Below are 17,686 nucleotides of genomic sequence, written 5' to 3' on the forward strand. Positions count from 1 at the left end.
GCTTTTATTGCCGTTGGCACCACGGAACCAAGGCGGCCGGTTAACGCACAGAGAGCTCCTTCTTGGCCGAGCATGTGGTCAGCACAACTGTCCGGGAAACTCCCCTTACCCAAATCCTTCAAGTACCAGTGACGCCAGCGGCTGAGCCAACACCCCGGGCTGGCAGTTAGCAACATCAGCTTGTAACCTGTGAGCACCACAAAACGCCGGGGGGCGGGTGGGGGTGGGGAGGGGCGTGGAGGGGCTCCTCCTCATTCTCACTTAACGACTCCACCTTGGTGTCATTTGTAACCCTCAGCTGTGAGAGGATAATTGCACGGTGAAGTCACAATGTTCACATCATGAAAAGGAAGACGTTAACCGGAATGGCAGGCGCCTTAAATGAAAGGCGAACCCTGCGCCACGTGGCTCTGCTACCCTGGGACAGTCCTTCCTCTGTGTCGCCTGGTGACGACGATGCATCTGCCAGGTGGGCAAGCACTGTGGGGTGGCTGGGGGATGGAGGAGAGAAGGACGGGCAGTGACGGTCACCTGTGTGCTTGGCGCCAACGTGAGCCTTGATGTCCGCTTCCTCCATGGTGACAAAGTCGCAGGCAGTGCAGCAGATGGAGAACATCCACTGCTCCTTGTCCACGTGCAGTGACATGTGGCTGACGAACTGGACATTGAGCTCGGTCTCAAACCCACACACATGACAGCTAGACGAGGGGACGACAAAAAAAAGGGGGGGGGAGAGAAGAGTGACACTTGTGGTCCACTCAGAAGGCTGGACTCTTACGCACGTTCTTCCTCCCGCCTGAACGTTTTGCATTAGAAAATTCTTCGGCTTTCTGGGATGCCTCTGCAGTAGTCACCGTGCCAGACGGATTAAGTGCCGGCATAACGTAACAATCCCATACACGCTATAATCATAATCATAAAGTTAATTAAAAATTACAGATTCCAGATGCCACACATCACCTTACTGATTCCTTTGGGCAAAGAGATGCGGTGCAGCTTGGCCAAGATATTAGCGGTGCTGATACACTGACAAATTCGGGGCACCCAGCACACCCAGTGAGCCTCTCCCTGGCTCTGGGAAGCTTCGGTGTACCGATGAAGGCACATGCAGGTCCCCGGACGGCACTGCAAGCAGGAGCAAGTCCTGTCTGTGACAGTTCCCAATAGAAGCCACCCATCCGTGGAGACATTCCACACAAAAGCAAGTTTCCCCCAGTCTGTACGGCCTGCCTCTTGGGCAAGATGCTGACCCTTGGGATTTTATAGCAACCAAACCAAATACTGATTCATGGTCGAATGTGGAAGGGAAACATAAAATTCCAGTACTGAAGACAACATGACCACGGGAAAATATGCAACACTTTCAGGGCGATTTCCCCAGAGTTTTCAGATTTATTTTTCCTACTCTTTTTCTCCGTAGGACAATTCTCAGGTAGCAGCAAGGTGCTCTGTTACAAAGATGGAAACTTCCCAGCTGCACAAACCTAAAAGCTAATAACCCCTGGAGCCCTGCCGCTCTCTGGAGCTCCACCCCAGAGAGCCACCTCCGAGACCATTTCCCTTTCAATTAATTCTACTAGGGCCACCCAGGCCAAGAGAGGAGTCAGCAAATATTACAACGAAGGTTTGCACTGTGACTGAGGAGAGACATCTCATCACGTAGGCCCTAGCACACGGGCGGGGAGTGTTCGAGAAAGTTGGGCACGGTTCCATTCACCGCTCACCTGTAATAATAAGGGTGCTTCTTCCCATCACTGCCTTCAGAGGTGACGGCGCTGACGATGTCCTCCGTGTCCGTGCTCACCAGCTTCACCGAGTGGACGGTCAGGTGCTGGTTCAGGTTCGCACGACACTTGGCCGCGTACGGGCACAAGTGGCATTTGTATTTTCTTTCCTCTGCGGGGGAAGCAAAGGGAAACAACCCAAACTGCTCTTAAAAATGAACACCCAACACCTTGCAAGCGGCTGCTTAGAGCTCTCCAGGAAAGGAGGGTTCAAATCTCATTTCAAATGGGGACCAAGGGAACCCCTAGGAATTATAAGTATCTAACAGTCTCTATCCAGCAGGTCACTGCTGTATTTATCAGCACTTTCAAAGATTACAGCAGGTCCCAGGACAACTGGACCATCTGCTTTTTCCTAGACACCCACAGGTCCCTCTTCCTGCTAAGGGGAGCCCCACAGGGGCTAAAAGAATATCGTGTATGTGTGAGTGTGCGTGTGCGCACATACTCCCCAGGTGTCAGCCGAGGGTGGGCGCCTGGCTGGAGAAAGGGGAGGGGAACACAGCCTTCCTAGGACTGGTGTAAGAGAAGCCCCATCATTTTCCCTAAGCTCCAGGCCTACAGCAGCCAAGAAATCAAAAACTAATGAAATTAAAGGGGGCAAAAAATGACTTGTGTGAAATGATTTAATGGGCAATTTTCATTTTACATAAATAAAATTAAAAATTCCAATTTATTTCTTAATGAAAACCCTCTCGTAAAACTGACAACGTTTCAGGACTCTCTGCAGAGTGGCATTCTGAATTCATTCGATTCATCAAGCAAATTATAGTAAAAGGAGCAGGCTTTGCTTTCATTGTGCAGATAAAGGTGGCCGACGGGGGCAGAAAAGGCAAAGAGCAACTTCATTTTCTATCCCTGATTCTTACTTTGTATTACTGGGCTTGGCTTTAAAGAATACCCAGTCTTATCTACTTCACAGCAGAGAATGAGGAATGAAGTTTTTCTCCAACAAAATGTAAGGCATCAGCATTATTACTACGGATAGTCCCCCACATTTGAAGTGCTGGCGGCCCGGGGCTTGGTGGGGCTAGGGGAGGAGCCCCGCGCTGCAGATAAAGTACAGTCCGTTCTTCCGGGGGAGAAGGAACTGATTTTCGTTGCATTAATTAAGTTACTATTTATTCCGCCTTTGTCCTTCCTTAATTTGGTTGCCTTCCCTTTCGCAACACGTAGAATCAAGCACATTTCTCTACTATTACATGAAGGTAAAGATAGCAACTGTTTCCCCATCAGCTGCTCTGTCCCTCAGCTGCTCCCATTTACCACCTAAGATGAAACCAATGAGACGGGGTGGGGGGGCAGCCCCATCCCCCGCACCCTCAAGATGAGAGCAGTATGGTGCTTAGAGTGCCGGAATTTTACCCGGATACACCTACATGCCTGTCTTTTCTCACCAATCCTACTTTCAATATAAACCGTTTCCAGGGCCTTCTTTGAACGCGCCAGGTACAGTGGCTTGAAAGGTCAGGACAGAAACATTTCCGCCACTTCCTGGTATAATTCTCGCAGAGAAACTCAGCTTCTTGAGAAGAGAGAAGCTGGTGATCCAGAGTGTCGAGGGCATCCGAGTGAGTTCCTGACTCACCTGTGTGCAGCGAGAGATGTCGGGACAACGTCTGCTGTCGGCCAAACACTTTCCCACACACATCACACGGGAAAAGCTGGTCATTGAATTTCCAGGATGGCAATCCGTTTCCTGCCTCTAGTACTATCTTGTCTGTGTCTGGGCCAAAAGAGCAAAGCATCATGGGGGTAAACAAGGCATCATGAACAAATTTCATTTTAGTCAATATTCTTCAGAACTTTAGCAGAGGCTTCCTTCTGAAGAATGTGGCTGGTAACTGCCTGTAAGTCCCGGTAACCTCTGGTCTTTGTGTTCATTTCCTGTTTCTAAGAAGGCTATTCTTGAAAGTTGTGGTGGCAAATGGATTCCAGTTCTAGCCAAGTCTCCAGTGTTTTCTCTGTCACTACAGGTCAGCCAACCAAACCCTCCAGCAGGTTGGCAGCATGCTTTAGCACTGTGCACAGTATACAGTCGGTACTCAGTATTTGCTAAGTGAGTGAATGGTTGAGTGGCATGTTAAAACTCCAGACATGCACGCTCTTGCCACAAGACGGTAAATAGAGAGTGCCAGATCTCGGATTCTTTTTTTTTTTTTTTTTTTTTAAAGATTTTATTTATTTGACAGAGAGACACAGCGAGAGAGGGAACACAAGCAGGGGGAGTGGGAGAGGGAGAAGCAGGCTTCCCTCGGAGCAGGGAGCCCGATGCGGGGCTCGATCCCAGGACCCTGGGATCATGACCCGAGCCGAAGGCAGACGCTTAACGACTGAGCCACCCAGGCGCCCCTAAATCTCGGATTCTGATGGGAAAACAAATAGTTCGATCCTTTGAAGGAAATATACTTCCACTGCCCTTTATGAAGAAAAGTTTTGCCCTATGTTTTGGGTTGTGCCGAATCCTTAGTGAGGAACCTAATGTTACAGACTCGGTGATGACAACTGCATCCTACTTGCTATGTTTGTGTCCCCGCCCCCCAAATTCATATGTTGAGACCCTAATGCCCAAGGTGAGGGTATTAGGAGGTCACACCCTGGGAGATGACTGGGTCGTGAGGGTGAGCCTCATGAATGGGGGTGAGCCTCTTATAAAGGAGGCCCCCAGAGAACTCTCTTGCCCCTTTTGCCATGTGAAGACACAGCGAGCAGTAGGCAGTCTGGGACCTGGAGGAGGGCCCTACTCCACCATGCTGGCACCCTGATTTCAGACTTCTGGCCTCCATAACTGTGAACAATAGATTTCTACTGTTACTATAAGCTAGCCTGTCTGTGGTATTTTGTCATAGCAGACTCAATGGACGCAGACGCTACTCCACATAACACTCCCCAAGGCAGGAGGGCACAACTAGAATTTCCCCGAAGGTCTTATCCAATTAGGGAAAGTGATGAGTGCTGCCAGTTATCTGTACATAATTCACAGCCATGACTGAGATGTGTGGACCTTAATACATCCTCTTGTCATCTTAAAAAGTTTTTATTTTCTCATCATCATCCACAGGATTCCCTCTGATCTTCTCATCTGTATTTCTTCCCACTGAACTCTAAATGGGCTGCACAAACATAACTTCTACAGTAATATAAGGAGACGGGTGACAGAGAGAATACCAAAAAGGACTGAAGGGGACCCTTGTCTGGGCCACTAAGAGGGCTTTAAAGGTCTCACTCTGAAGAACAAGACAATTTACTGAGTTGACAGCTTGTCCTTTACCTCGGTAAATGATCGTGAATCTTTTTAAGGCACACCAGATGTTGCTTTATGGAACCGGATGCCAAGCGGCGATAATTAAATGGTAGAAAGAACTTTTCGGAAGATCCATGCAGATGAAAATGCTCAGACCACCGGACAGAGACCTCAGAAGAGAGAACTTTATTTCCCACAGTTTGGTTAAAACTGCTCCCCAGATACAGGCTTGCACCTGCATTTGGGCGAGTGGGCGGGACCAGTTTTTGTTTGAATGCGGATTTGCCAGATAGTGTAATCTAAGGATGAGCGGAAACCAATACGAGTATGTCTAGGGGGGAGGGGGGTGGAGGATGATGGGGGCATCGCAGTCCTGTTTGCTCTGAGGCACCTGCCAGCGATCCCAACGCTGATAAGGCACATTTATTGATTTAGCTGTGTTTGTTAAAACACAGCTCTTTGGGCCTCAGGGAGAACAGCCAGTCTTATTAAAGCAGGACCGTGTGACTAAAACCCTCCCGGGGGCGGGGGGTAAGGGGCAGAATCCGGGGGGAAGGGGGTAGGCGAAAAGGGAGGTCCTGGCCACTGAGCTGTGGAGGACACAAGAACCACTCTCAGATGACCGTCCTTGAGCCCAAGCAAGCAGTGGCCATTTCAGCCACGCTGCCATGAGAGGGTATTTTAGTAGTTCCTTTTAAGTGTGTAATCAAAATGGTGCTTCAAAGGAGGGCACCAGTCATACTTATAAGGAGAGGTCAAGAGGGTACCGGGTCTTCCAATAACATTCACAACAAGAATGAATTAATTGGGTCACGTACCAAACAAGTTGATGCAATTAAAAATAAAGAAGTCTCCTAATAATTCTTTCAAGTATCAGTCGCACACTTGAGAAGTTGACGCATCATAAGAAGGCCACTTCCCTCCACGGGCCTTAGAAAACTATTAAAAATATGAATATTTGCTGCAGCGAAGGCGGGAAGCACACCCTCCAGTCACAGTGAAGCCGCCAGAGGCTTCAGGACCCGGCCGGGACCCGAGCCTTGTCTACACCAGCTTCTCTCCCCACCAGCAGCCACTCGTTTTCCCTTCACAGGTGGGAACAAGGAACCACAGGCCCTTTGCAGCTGGCCCACAACATGACCTGGAAACCACAGCCAGGTGAGGCTCCAGGTGGTGGAGTGCAGTGCGGAGGGGAGCGTTATTTTGACAAAACAAGCACCAAGGTAAAGGGCCTGCTCCTCTCCTCACGGAATTGCGAGGAAGCTTGTGCAAGGAGTCACTCCAATGCCACGTGAGAAACTGCAGAATCTTTTTGGATTCCTGCTTCCCTCTCTTTTGTCACATTCAGTCAGTCACCAAAAGCTGTCCATCTGGTTCTAGATGGAGATCTGAATGTGATGGGCACCTAGCAAGGACAAGCTTGGGAAGGTCTATGGTCTGCCCTTCCGAAGCAGGACTGGCCCGCATTACCCCTGAGAATTGTCAGCAGGCTCTCGAGGGGCATGCCAGAACAGAGTAGCTCCTCTGTCTCTTGTTCTTGATGACTGACTGTTATCAGAAATAGTTCATGATCCTGGGGCGCCTGGGTGGCTCAGTCGATTAAGTGTCTGCCTTCGGCTCGGCTCATGGTCCCAGGGTCCCAGGATCGAGCCCCGCATCGGGCTCCCTGCTCAGTGGGAAGTCTGCTTCTCCCTCTGCCTCTGACCCTCCCTCCTGCTCGTGCTCTCACTGCACGCTCTCTCTCTCAAATGAATACAAGAAAAAAAATCTTTAAAAAAATATTTTACGAGGGACGCCTGGGTGGCTCAGTTGGTTAAGCGACTGCCTTCGGCTCAGGTCATGATCCTGGAGTCCCGGGATCGAGTCCCGCATCAGGCTCCCTGCTCGGCAGGGAGTCTGCTTCTCCCTCTGACCCTCCTCCCTCTCATGCTCTCTGTCTCTCATTCTCTCTCTCTCAAATAAATAAATAAAATCTTTAAAAAAAAAAAAAATTTTACAATACTTAAATTGTGAGCCTATTGATAAAGAAATATTTATAAAAACGGATACGTAGGCCTGTACTAGTCTCTGTGAATTAGCAATAGTGACTGTAAGCCCACATTAGGGAGACCACTGTGGGGACAGCAGCAGCGAGTATCCTGGTTCATAGATGCAGACACCCAGCGCCATCACTGTCCTGGGACCCGAATGAGTTGGCATGGCTATCACTGCGGTCATAGGCTACAAGTTTAGCAAAAAGATTTCATGTTCTGATTTGTGTGTGTGTGTGTGTGTGTGTGTGTGTGTGTGTGTGTGTACAACACTGTGGAAGCTAAGACTGACATATATTTTTTTAATTTTATTTTATTATGTTAAGATTGACATATTTTTATGTAAAGTTTTTCTATTATTTGATTTTTTAAAAACTCTGGAAACGAACAAACGAAAGATTTCAAATATCTCAAAGATCCTTCTGGGATCTCAGTTCTGCCGGAACTGAGTCATCACCTCTCACCAGGATTGCTGCTAAAGCCTCCTGAACAGCCCCTCTCCATTCCAATAGCCCCCCTCACTGGTTCTAGAATGGTCTTTCAGAGGCACAAATCTGATGTGTCTTGTCCTGTATTCCAACGGCCCCTCCAGGCCAGGCTCCTTCGAGTGCCTTCTGAAGAGTGTCACAATCCTTCACAATCCTTCTCCAACCAACTCCCGCCTTCAGCTCCCCACTTCACCCCCAAACACCCAAATGTTCAGCAGAGTGAGCCGCTTGTCCTTTTGGAAAACGAACCAGTCCCTTTGAAGCCCTCAGTGCTTTTGAATCAGTTGTACCTGCACCAGAAACCCCTCCCCATCCCAGCCCTTGTTCTGCACAACCAAGTCCGCCTCCTTGTCAAGCCCTGTGCAGATTTCATCTCCTCAGTAAACCTTCCCCAATTCCCCAGGCCCCAGGCAGAATGACTCATTTCCCCTCCTCTGTCCCAAAGCACTTTTATGAGTATTTTCATTGCACCACTTTACCTATTATATTATTTGTTGACATATCTTCTATATTACATACATCTTTCTCACATACAGCAGCCAGTGAGTCCAACATGCAGCGGCGCTCGCTAAATGTGTTCTCTGGCCCCCCTTCCCTATTAGAACGTGAGTCATCGAGCGGAAGGGGTTCTACGTGATTGACTTCTGCGTCCTCAGCAATAGCACAGTGCCTGATACATAACAAGTGTGTAGTATAGATGTGCTGACTATTTGAATGACTGAATGAAAGCATCTAAGTGAGGCAGGGAATAAACACTATTCTTCTTTTATAGTGGGAAAGACTGAGGCCCGGAGATGGCATTTGTTAAGGTTTATGGCCAATTCAGGGTGAAAATAAGGCTACTTGCCTTTTGAATAGGTGTTTTAACTCAACCCAAGAACTGTGACTTAAGGATTTTATTAGAGAAAATATCTGTGGGTCTGAGCCATACCCCAAAGGTTCTATATCCTTACTTCCTCCCAATAACAATAAGCCAGAAGATTATTCTTTCCAAGACGAACTCTTTGGCAGACTTTGTTGATCAGTTAACTCAGAAGCCCAGCACCCTATGAAGAACTCTTCACATTCATTATTAGTAGCAACAAGCATACAGCCAGCTGAGCACATTTCCACCTCAATTATCTTCTTCTGTTCTGCTAAAAAACAAAACTTAGCTTCTTTTAGATTCATAAGGAATTTGCTTTATAAAACTTTTATTGAAGTATAACATTTAGCAGAAAATTCCACATGATAGTAACTGTTCTTTTAAACTGTTAATAGTCAAGAAACAGTTTGGAATATAGGTATTATTTTAAAACATTTTTTGCTCTTCTCCATCTTTATTCCCATATCCCTTAGCATTTGTTTCATTATCTTAAGTAGCTGTGAATAATGATTTTCTTCATTTCTTTTAGAGCAAAATCATCCTTTAATGATACCTTTTTTTATAGAGAGTCTCAGAGGATTTTGTCTCCTACAAAGCATTTTATTTATCTTCATCGTCTTAGGCTCTGATTCCTAGGATATCCATTAATTATTTCCACAAATTCCTGACTACTCAGTTTTATCTGATCAGATGGTTTTGTCTCTACTTTCCCACCTGTGGCTTTTGTCTTGATTATCATTTGGGACTTTCCCTCTTTCTTAAACTGGTTTCTGTTTTACATGACATAAATACGTACATAAGAGCAAGCCCTTTTATCCCCACGGTACACTTGGAAAAACAGGATCCGAGTGAAAGGAGAGTCACCATCTTAGCAGTCCCAATACGAGGCTCTTGGCTCTTCCTGTTTTCGGTCCCTCATTCATAACGAGGCCTAATGACCAAGAGACGGTATGCCAAATTGTGTCTCTTATGACCTAGTGATCCAAGGGGATGCACCATTTCATGTCATGCACGGGTCCTGGGACGATGAACCCCAGCAAGTGTTTCTCGAAAAATTTCCATGAAATAAATCCAGCTGCTAGAATCTGGGAGGGAGCCTGACAGACTCGAAGGAACATTAGATCAAGTACAGGACTCCGATTCCTTCAAATCCATCTCTTTCGTTTCTAAGAGGAAGAAACCAAGGTATACATTCCAGTCCCTCTCCCACAACTTGTATAGGGTTGAGTACCAGAATCAAGGTTTCCATAGTAATGAAGGCTCCATCCTGCCCCAAACCTTAGTTCAGGGAGGAACCTTAAGGATCTTCTCCTTCAGTGTTTTCTTTTTACTTATAAGGAAACTGAGGCATAGAGAAGTGAATTATCCCAGGTAACCTGGCTCATGCCTCTGGCAGAGCAGAGACTTCAGACCCTCGGGCTCACCGAAGCTCCTCCAAGCCTTATGGGATCCATGCCAAAGTCTACAACAAACAAGGAAGGGATTTTTCTTCTCCTCCTGTCCTTTGGCTCTGAGTTTAATTTTCTTGGTTACAAGTGGACATGTGCAGATTTAGCAACAATTCACAGACACTAAGATTTCTTTCCGTTTTTCTTCTTGAAAGTGTCAGCCTAGAATTTTTCCAGCCACAGAGAAGTTAGAAACTGTAGTATGTCGAGAGTCAGAATAAAGAAGGAACAAGAGGAAGATCAGATGGGAAAATCCTAAAAGCCATTTCCCTCTGAGGTAAACTAGTTATTCCTGAAGAAAATTCCCCTGGGCTTTTCATTTGACACTTGGGGCACATTTTTGGTAAACAAACAAACAAAGAAGCCCCACCACCACCACCACCCCTCAGCAAACCATACCAAAAAAAGAACAAGCAGGGCAAAGGAAAGGACTTGAGTTTGCTTCTTTTCCATTTGAACACCAGTTAGCCCCCGACTGGTGAACTGTTTGGCTTTGTTGGTGCGTTTTGCTGTGTGAGAGGATCTCTGTATCTCCTGCCAAAACAATCTTCTCAAAGAACCATCTCTCAACCTGACTTTGGCAAGAGAAATGCGGAGAGGAGAAGGCTTTATTTGGTTAAAGCCGTAAGCAAAAGATTGGCCAAAATGTGACCTCAACGCATGAAGAACTGTCCAGATTGACTAAATCTGCATTGGCGGCTGCATGAGGAAGAGGCTCTGGGGCCGCCTGCGTTTTCCATTATGACAGACGGTATTTTGATCATTTCTTTCTTTCATTGTCAAGCCTGGAGTTTCAAGGCCAATCTCAACTGAAATTCTGAAATCCTGTGCATTTAGAGTCAGAATCCTGGATAGGTGATTATCTGGTTAGATCCTGGCCCTGTGGGCTCCATCCTTTGGTTTCATGAGCTCTGCAGGCCTCTGCTTAAAACAAGCTGCCACCTTCTGAGGGCTGCTTGTGAATTAAGGAGTCAGCTGTGGTGAAGGACTCTTTGGGGGAGTTGACATCTTTGCTCTAGTGCTTGCAGTTCTTCTATAGCCTTAATGGGTTTTGGTTTTTTTTTTTTTCCTTTTTAAAGGTCACTTCAACTTAGGGTAACTTAGATCTATTAGGTTCCCTAGGGTCACCTCTCTGCAGGTCTTTGTGTAACCAAATCCCCTTTAAGGACCATTGCAAACATTCTCCCAAAGCATGGGATTTTCTGCTGGTCAAGACTTCAATTCAATGATCAGCTAGGACAGCAGAATTTAGTGATCATTTTGGTCAATCTGTGAAAGGTTAAAAACACTGGGTGGTGCTTCTTAGGCATAGGAGTTCACAGGCTTGATCTTCTGTAGGCTCCTTTCAAACTTTACTGCTTAACAAACTTAGGAGAGTCCACGCACAGGCCCTGGGAAGATGAAACCCATCAAGCATTTCTCCAAAACTTTCCATGAAATAAACCCAGCTGGTAGAATTTGGGAGGGAGTTCTATCAAACTCTACTCAATAGAACATTAGATCAAGTAGAGGACACAGATTCCTTCGAATCCAACTCTTATATTTCCATGAGGAAGAAACCAAGGCATAAATTCCAGGCCTTCTCCCACCCCAGGGCACCCCACAACTTGTACCAGAATCAAGACTTCCATAGTTATGAAGCCTCCATCCTGCCCCAAACTTTAGGTCAGGGAAGAACCTTAAGGATCCTCTTCTCCAAAGTTCTCTTCTTACATTTAAGGAAACTGAAGTCCAAAGTACTTAAGCAATTGCCCCACAGTCTCATTCGGGCTCCTTTCAGCCTTGAGAAATCAATGCCAAAGTCTACAACCATGAACGGTTTGTGAAACTGGTTCTTAGTAAACATCCTGGGATCAACCCAGAAAAGTTGGATGACATTTTTTGCTTAGTTCTGGGCAACAGTTAGCCTCAATGAAATCCTTACTGGTTGACTTGTAATCTCTTAAGCTGGTAAAGAATCATAAATGCTTCCTACATCTGTTTTTTTTTGTTTTTTGTGCAGGGCATTTTAAGTCAATAGAAGAAAACTGGACCTCAAATCCTCTGGTGATCAAAAACGGCTTGGACTTGGTACCCCTAATTCCAATGAGGCTGATCACACAGAACTTGAGCACTTCAGGGAACTTCTCTAAGCATCCAAACATGGAGCATCACCACCAGCTTCTGTCACCTCTGTCTAACTTAACTTTAAAAAAAATCCATTGGGAATTTGGATGCTGCGTCTACATTTTCCCCTTACTTGCATTTCCAAGATCAGTGGGTCCTCAACAAGTGCTTATTGAATACATGAGACAGTCACATCACCAAGATCATGATTGTTGAACTAAATGGCAACCTGATTCTACGTTGCAATGTGAAAGCAAACTGACAATATTGATTCAGGAGTCACATCTAAAGGACTTTGGTTATTATCTTGCCAAATCCATAGATCAGCGATCATCTCTCTTCTTCATGATGGTAGTAGGACTTAAAGTCTCAGCAGATGTTGTCAGAATGTCCTAATGTTGAGGACATTTATAAATCTTTATTAGAAAACCATCAGGTCTGGGAGCTATGTCCTTCTTGTGGTTTTGTAACAGACCCTGCTGATTGCTTATGTAATATCTAACAGAGCTACAAATTATTTTATTTTTAGGGGGTTATGTGCCCAGTTAAAAACATGCTCTTCCCTTCCCAGCCTCCATTGCAGTTAGGGGCTAGGCAGGAAAAACAGTTTGGGCCGATGAGATATAGGTAGGAGTTCCTGGGTAGAGAGTCTCTGACATTCCCCCACTCCCTGAAAAAATGACAGTCTTGTAAAACGGCCATTCACCCTGGGCTCTTCTTCCTCAGATGTCTGGAGGTAGAGCAGCCCTCTTTCAACCATGCAGATGAAAGGCATCTAATAAGGGTTGGTACAGCAGAAAATCAGAAGGAGGCTGGGTCCTCAAACAGCCACACCAGCCCTATCCTGTCTATTTCGGAATTCCTTATCATGTGGAAAAAAACCCAGATGCCCATTTGGTTAAGTCACTGTGGTAAGCTGAACATAATTGTAACAGAGAAAGGCTTAAACTGTATAACTAGTTTCACCCCATTTTGGCAGTTTGTCTCCATTATGCAAAACAGTATCAGAGTTTGTTAAAAGTGTATCAAGGAGATAATGCATAATGAACACAATAGCTTACGTTTATAGAGGATTTACCATTGTGTGAGCTACTGTATTATGCAGGTTACACATATTATATTGAACCTTATAACAGCACTATGCATTAGTTACTGATACCACCATTCCCATTTTACCAAAAAAAAAAAAAAAAAAAAAAAAAGGAGTAGCAGGCTTAAGGAGGTTGAAGAATGAATTCAAGGTCACCCAGCTGGTAAGGGACAGCCTATCGCAAACACAAGTCTGTCTTTATCGGGGCAACCCAAACACTTCCCCCAGGATCTAAATGGACAGAATGATGGACTCAGAGCTTCCGCCTCATTTCTCTCGCCCACTTCCTCCCGCTCCTTCCTAGCTCTTGACTGCTGGCGGCTTGCTGCATATCAAAACTCTGAGCACTGATTACATAAATTTTAATTACCAAATTCCTTCTAGGTCAGCTTTCACTTGCCCCAGAATAAGACCCTATAATGACTATTTTTCCAACTTTTCCTAGGGAAGGAAAAAACAGGCACTCAAGTGTGGAGCTACCCCACTGAGTATTAGGTGATGGCAAATCTTTAACTCTGAAAGAGTTTCCCTCTATGAATTATTAGAAAGTATAGACCCCATATGAGAACATCTTGAGAAAAAGACATTATCCTTGTCTGGGCAAATAGAATTGGGCAAAAAGAGGGATCTTTTTTCTCTTGTTTAGTGTTGAACTAGGTGCTCAATATGTATTTATTGAATAGATGTGGCGATGAATAAACTAAAGGAAAACAGCAGAATACGATAAAATATGAAAATACAGACTTTTGGAATACTTCCTAGGGTACGAAGATTTTAACGTCCACTTACTCCTAAAATTATATGATGTGCTATGCATCACACCTTTACCACACTTTAAAAATATTTAGTATGTTTCTTTTAAAATTCAAGTCACAGCCATTTCCAAATATTATTCAAGTAAGCCTCTAGGGATTCTGCACTTCTCCTCACTAAGATTGGAATCCACTGGTATTCTCAATTATTCTAGTCCTCTTTTCTTATGGACAAGCTTTGATCGTATCATCCATTCCTTTAAAGATTTCTAAATTTCCTTAAAGCCCTTATCAGCTCCAAGACACTGCAATATTCTTGTGTGACTACAACCAGTTTCAAATTTTTAGTCTTCTTCTCTCTCTGCTCCTAATCTATTCAATTCTGTATTAATAGAAAATATAACTCTTCTATTTTGCCTTTCTCTTGACCTTGGGCTTTAGCACATTATAAAATTTATGTTAGTTGATGTCAGCTTTAACATCTTAAGGCAACACTGATCACAAATATTTTTCTCCTTGACCCAGAAATGCTATTTGATTAAACAGAGTTATGTGTTTTCATATGGTGGAAATTTCTGTTTGTTGGTTTATTTAATGATTTTCCCCCCAGGTGGGGATCAAGGACAGGATAGGGAAATACCTTGTTAGCTAGGAGAGAAGGGAAAAGATTGTTAGTATTTTCCTATGAAAGTATGCCATAGTGATTGGCAGCACTGGTAATTTGTTACCAAGAATAATAAGTAACAGAGTTGGCAAATGTTTTATTTTTAAAATAAATATATCAGGCCATCTCCATAATAATATCATTGTCAAAAGTTCGAATATCTTGGGCTAAGGTTTACTTAGCACTTATTTTGTTCCAGGCACGGTGCTAAGGCTAAGTCCTTTGCTTGCATTATTTCATTTAATCTTCACAACAATACATTAAGATTGGTCTCATTATTATCTTCATTTTATAGATGAGAGAAATCAAAGCTCAGAACCATTAAGGAATCGGCCTGTTTTCACAGAGCTGCTCAGAGGTAGAGCCAGGATCTGAACCCAGGATACTCAACCTAGAGGAACGTGTAATCTCTGGCTTCCCTTATACTGCAGTAACCCTCTGGGTGTGTCCATGGGGTGTGTCACTCGTTTTTGTGAAGGATCTTCAGTCTCTGTATCAAAGTAGAAAAAGGCTGACAGCTGCGGGCTTGGAGATTTTCATAGGCTGATGACCTTGATTTGGACCAGGTCCTACGGAGGCCAGGGTCATGTGTTTCATTTTTCTCTTTCCTAGGTGGCAAGCGTCACTGCATTCTATGGTCTCAGAAGAAAACACAGTCTTATCAGCTGCCTTGAACACCAATGTCCCTGTTAAATACACTGCGGAAGGCTTAAAGTAAATTTAATCCTATTCCAAATAGATATCCTAACCACAAGGGGTCTGAAGAATTGAGCTTGTATATGAAAGTTAGGGCATTATCTTTATCGACAGAAATAAATGGAAAATCTAAGCCACTTCTATTTAATCATTTCAGGATTGAAAGAATAAAAAAATGGATTTTTGGCTCACAAACCAGACATGTAAATATCTATTGGCCTGAAAATATGTGAAGAAACAGATAATACTCAATGATACAACTCCAAAATAGTTCAGCAAAAGGAGAAATCTAAAAAAAAAAAAGTATCTTCCATTTCAATTTGAAAATTGAATGGAAATCAAATAAATTAAATATAAAAATATCAATTGTATATTTCAGCTATGGACCAAACTATTAAAAAATCAAATAACAGATCTGGACAAACAGTGGCACTTCCTTCCACTGTACTAAAAATGCAATATATTCCAGCTATGTGTCCTTTATTATTGTAGGTGGTATATATGTAGTTTACTTATATATTCTGATTTGGTCATCTTTGAAAGCATCTCTACTTCTCCTCTATCTTTACACAGATCTTAAATATAGGAGACAATAAATACCTGTTGATTTGATTAAGATTTCACTAATTATAGGCAAAGGAGGGAATATATGCATTGATGTATGATAGATGTAAATTCATATAAATCACGTGCAAACGGACAAAACTGAGAAGTCCCTGTCTCTGTGGTGCCTCTTCCCACCCCATAACAGAAAGCCACTACCTCTAACTTTGATGATGAAAGTTCAACATTCTTTGGAGACTTCCCCTCAGCAGAATCTTTGCCTCACGTTCTGTGAACTAGGGAGAACTAAAAAGAAGGCACATTATTCCTTCTAGTTTCGAGAGAGCCTGAGGTGTGGGTGAGCTAATTGCCTAGTGTCATACAGTAAAATCCTCACTGGCAGTGAACCAGTCTTAGCTTAGTGCCCTCTTCACCTCCTCCCCCCTGCTTCCCCACATGCTGAAGTTCAGGTTCTTAATCACACCACAGACCGAAGGCTTTGCATAACTAATCATTCTCCAAACTGTACACTGTATTATAGAACATGTATTATAGTGGAGAACAGATGTCACCGTGAGAATCTTATTTTCTGCTATTTCCCAATTTTGGCATGTGCACATTTGTAACCTTCACGTTGCATGAACAAAGATTCTTGCATTTAATATTAATATGAGGACTCACAAATGCTCCTCGAATTGGAATGCTGCCACATTCTGATGAGCAGCGTATGGCTGTTTTTTCAGCGTATGAATCTGCCTCAAGGTCCTGTTGGTGTGTTCGGAGCTGAAAATGTGGTCACATTCTAATCTTACAGGAGATAATGTCAGGTGAAACTCCTAGAGATATCTCCATTTCTCAGATTAAAAAGCACACACATACCCAACACCATCCGTAAAGGCCAATGGAAAAGCTCTTTACTTATCAAGACCAAATCCACAGAGCTATTTCTGCTGTTAAGGAGACCAACAACATCCTCAGCAGAACAGAGCACCGAGTAACACCAAACCCCAAATACTTGCTTGGCAGGTAATCCTGGGTAAAAAGTGAGTTTCCAAAGGGAAGGTTTTCAAACAGACAGGCACACCTATTCTTCCAAAGTGAAGGTTTAACCCAAATGGCAAACCACGATACCTACACAAGGTCCGTTAACCACACACGTGTACCTGCCAAACGACATCAGTCACCAACAGCTGCTTATGGGGAGTGACCGCGTCTGCTTCTTCTTCCCTCATTGCATTACTTATGGATAACATTACCACATTACTAAGGCACCATGATAATCGTAACTTTGTCCTTCTAACCTTTTGTCCTAAGGGACAGAATGTGGAAGTGCGGAATCACGATTTAATTAGGTCCAAGTATGCAGGGCAATGGGCACATTTAAAGGAAGAGAAGCAGAAGCAGCTTTCATTTCTCTGAAGTCCTTTGCTGTACCTGTTCAGCTAGAGCAGGGTATCTTATACCAGCAGCACCTCAACTAGGCTTCCAACTTCCTTTCAATTGGGAGCCAGGCAACTAACATCATATAAAAATGTGTAAAAGAGAGAACTGGTTGTCGATTCTGGGCACCCATATATTTGGCCTAGTAGTTAAATAATCTTGTCTCTATATGGAGAAAAAGTGGCCTACTGAATGCAGTAATATGCTCCAATGTGACTCCACTGAACCACTTCTTTGGGCCTTGATGTGCACCCTATCAAAAGGATGCTCACATCCTCTATATCCTGTCCAATGGGGAAGGATGTAACCATTGATTCCACAGGGTAGAAAAACTTGCCATTTGCAACAACGGAGGGAAGAGACTACTACTTCATTTCCCATTTTAATTATCAGCTTGAAAGGAGGTTTTCTACCGTTTCAAGTGGAGGGCTGCTTAAGATAAATGTTCCAAAAATAAGTATCAATATACACAGATACGTTTTCACTTGTCTGTATGTACAGTATCTCTGGAAGGATGCCATGAAAACTGGTAACAC

The 17,686-nt window shown here is 44.1% G+C and overlaps 1 protein-coding gene and 1 long non-coding RNA gene across 7 annotated transcripts in view; one reads left to right on the plus strand and one right to left on the minus strand.

The window, feature by feature from the left end:
• ZNF827 (zinc finger protein 827) overlaps positions 1-17,686 on the minus strand; it is a 166,628-nt gene that overhangs the window by 16,086 nt on the left and 132,856 nt on the right. For all 6 annotated transcript variants that reach the window (XM_036077784.2, XM_078069288.1, XM_036077792.2 and 3 more), the window contains exons 9-11: positions 3,373-3,510; positions 1,725-1,896; positions 532-698 (exon numbers count right to left, since the gene is read on the minus strand). In XM_036077784.2, coding sequence (XP_035933677.1) covers positions 532-698; positions 1,725-1,896; positions 3,373-3,510 — 477 coding nt within the window. The remainder of the gene's footprint in view (positions 1-531; positions 699-1,724; positions 1,897-3,372; positions 3,511-17,686) is intronic.
• LOC144381379 (uncharacterized) lies at positions 143-11,899 on the plus strand. Its single transcript, XR_013446475.1, has 3 exons — positions 143-189; positions 299-469; positions 11,862-11,899. It is a non-coding gene; the product is annotated as an uncharacterized LOC144381379 (long non-coding RNA).

Source organism: Halichoerus grypus, chromosome 3 (assembly GCF_964656455.1).
Source record: "Halichoerus grypus chromosome 3, mHalGry1.hap1.1, whole genome shotgun sequence".
NCBI classification, from domain to species: domain Eukaryota; kingdom Metazoa; phylum Chordata; class Mammalia; order Carnivora; family Phocidae; genus Halichoerus; species Halichoerus grypus.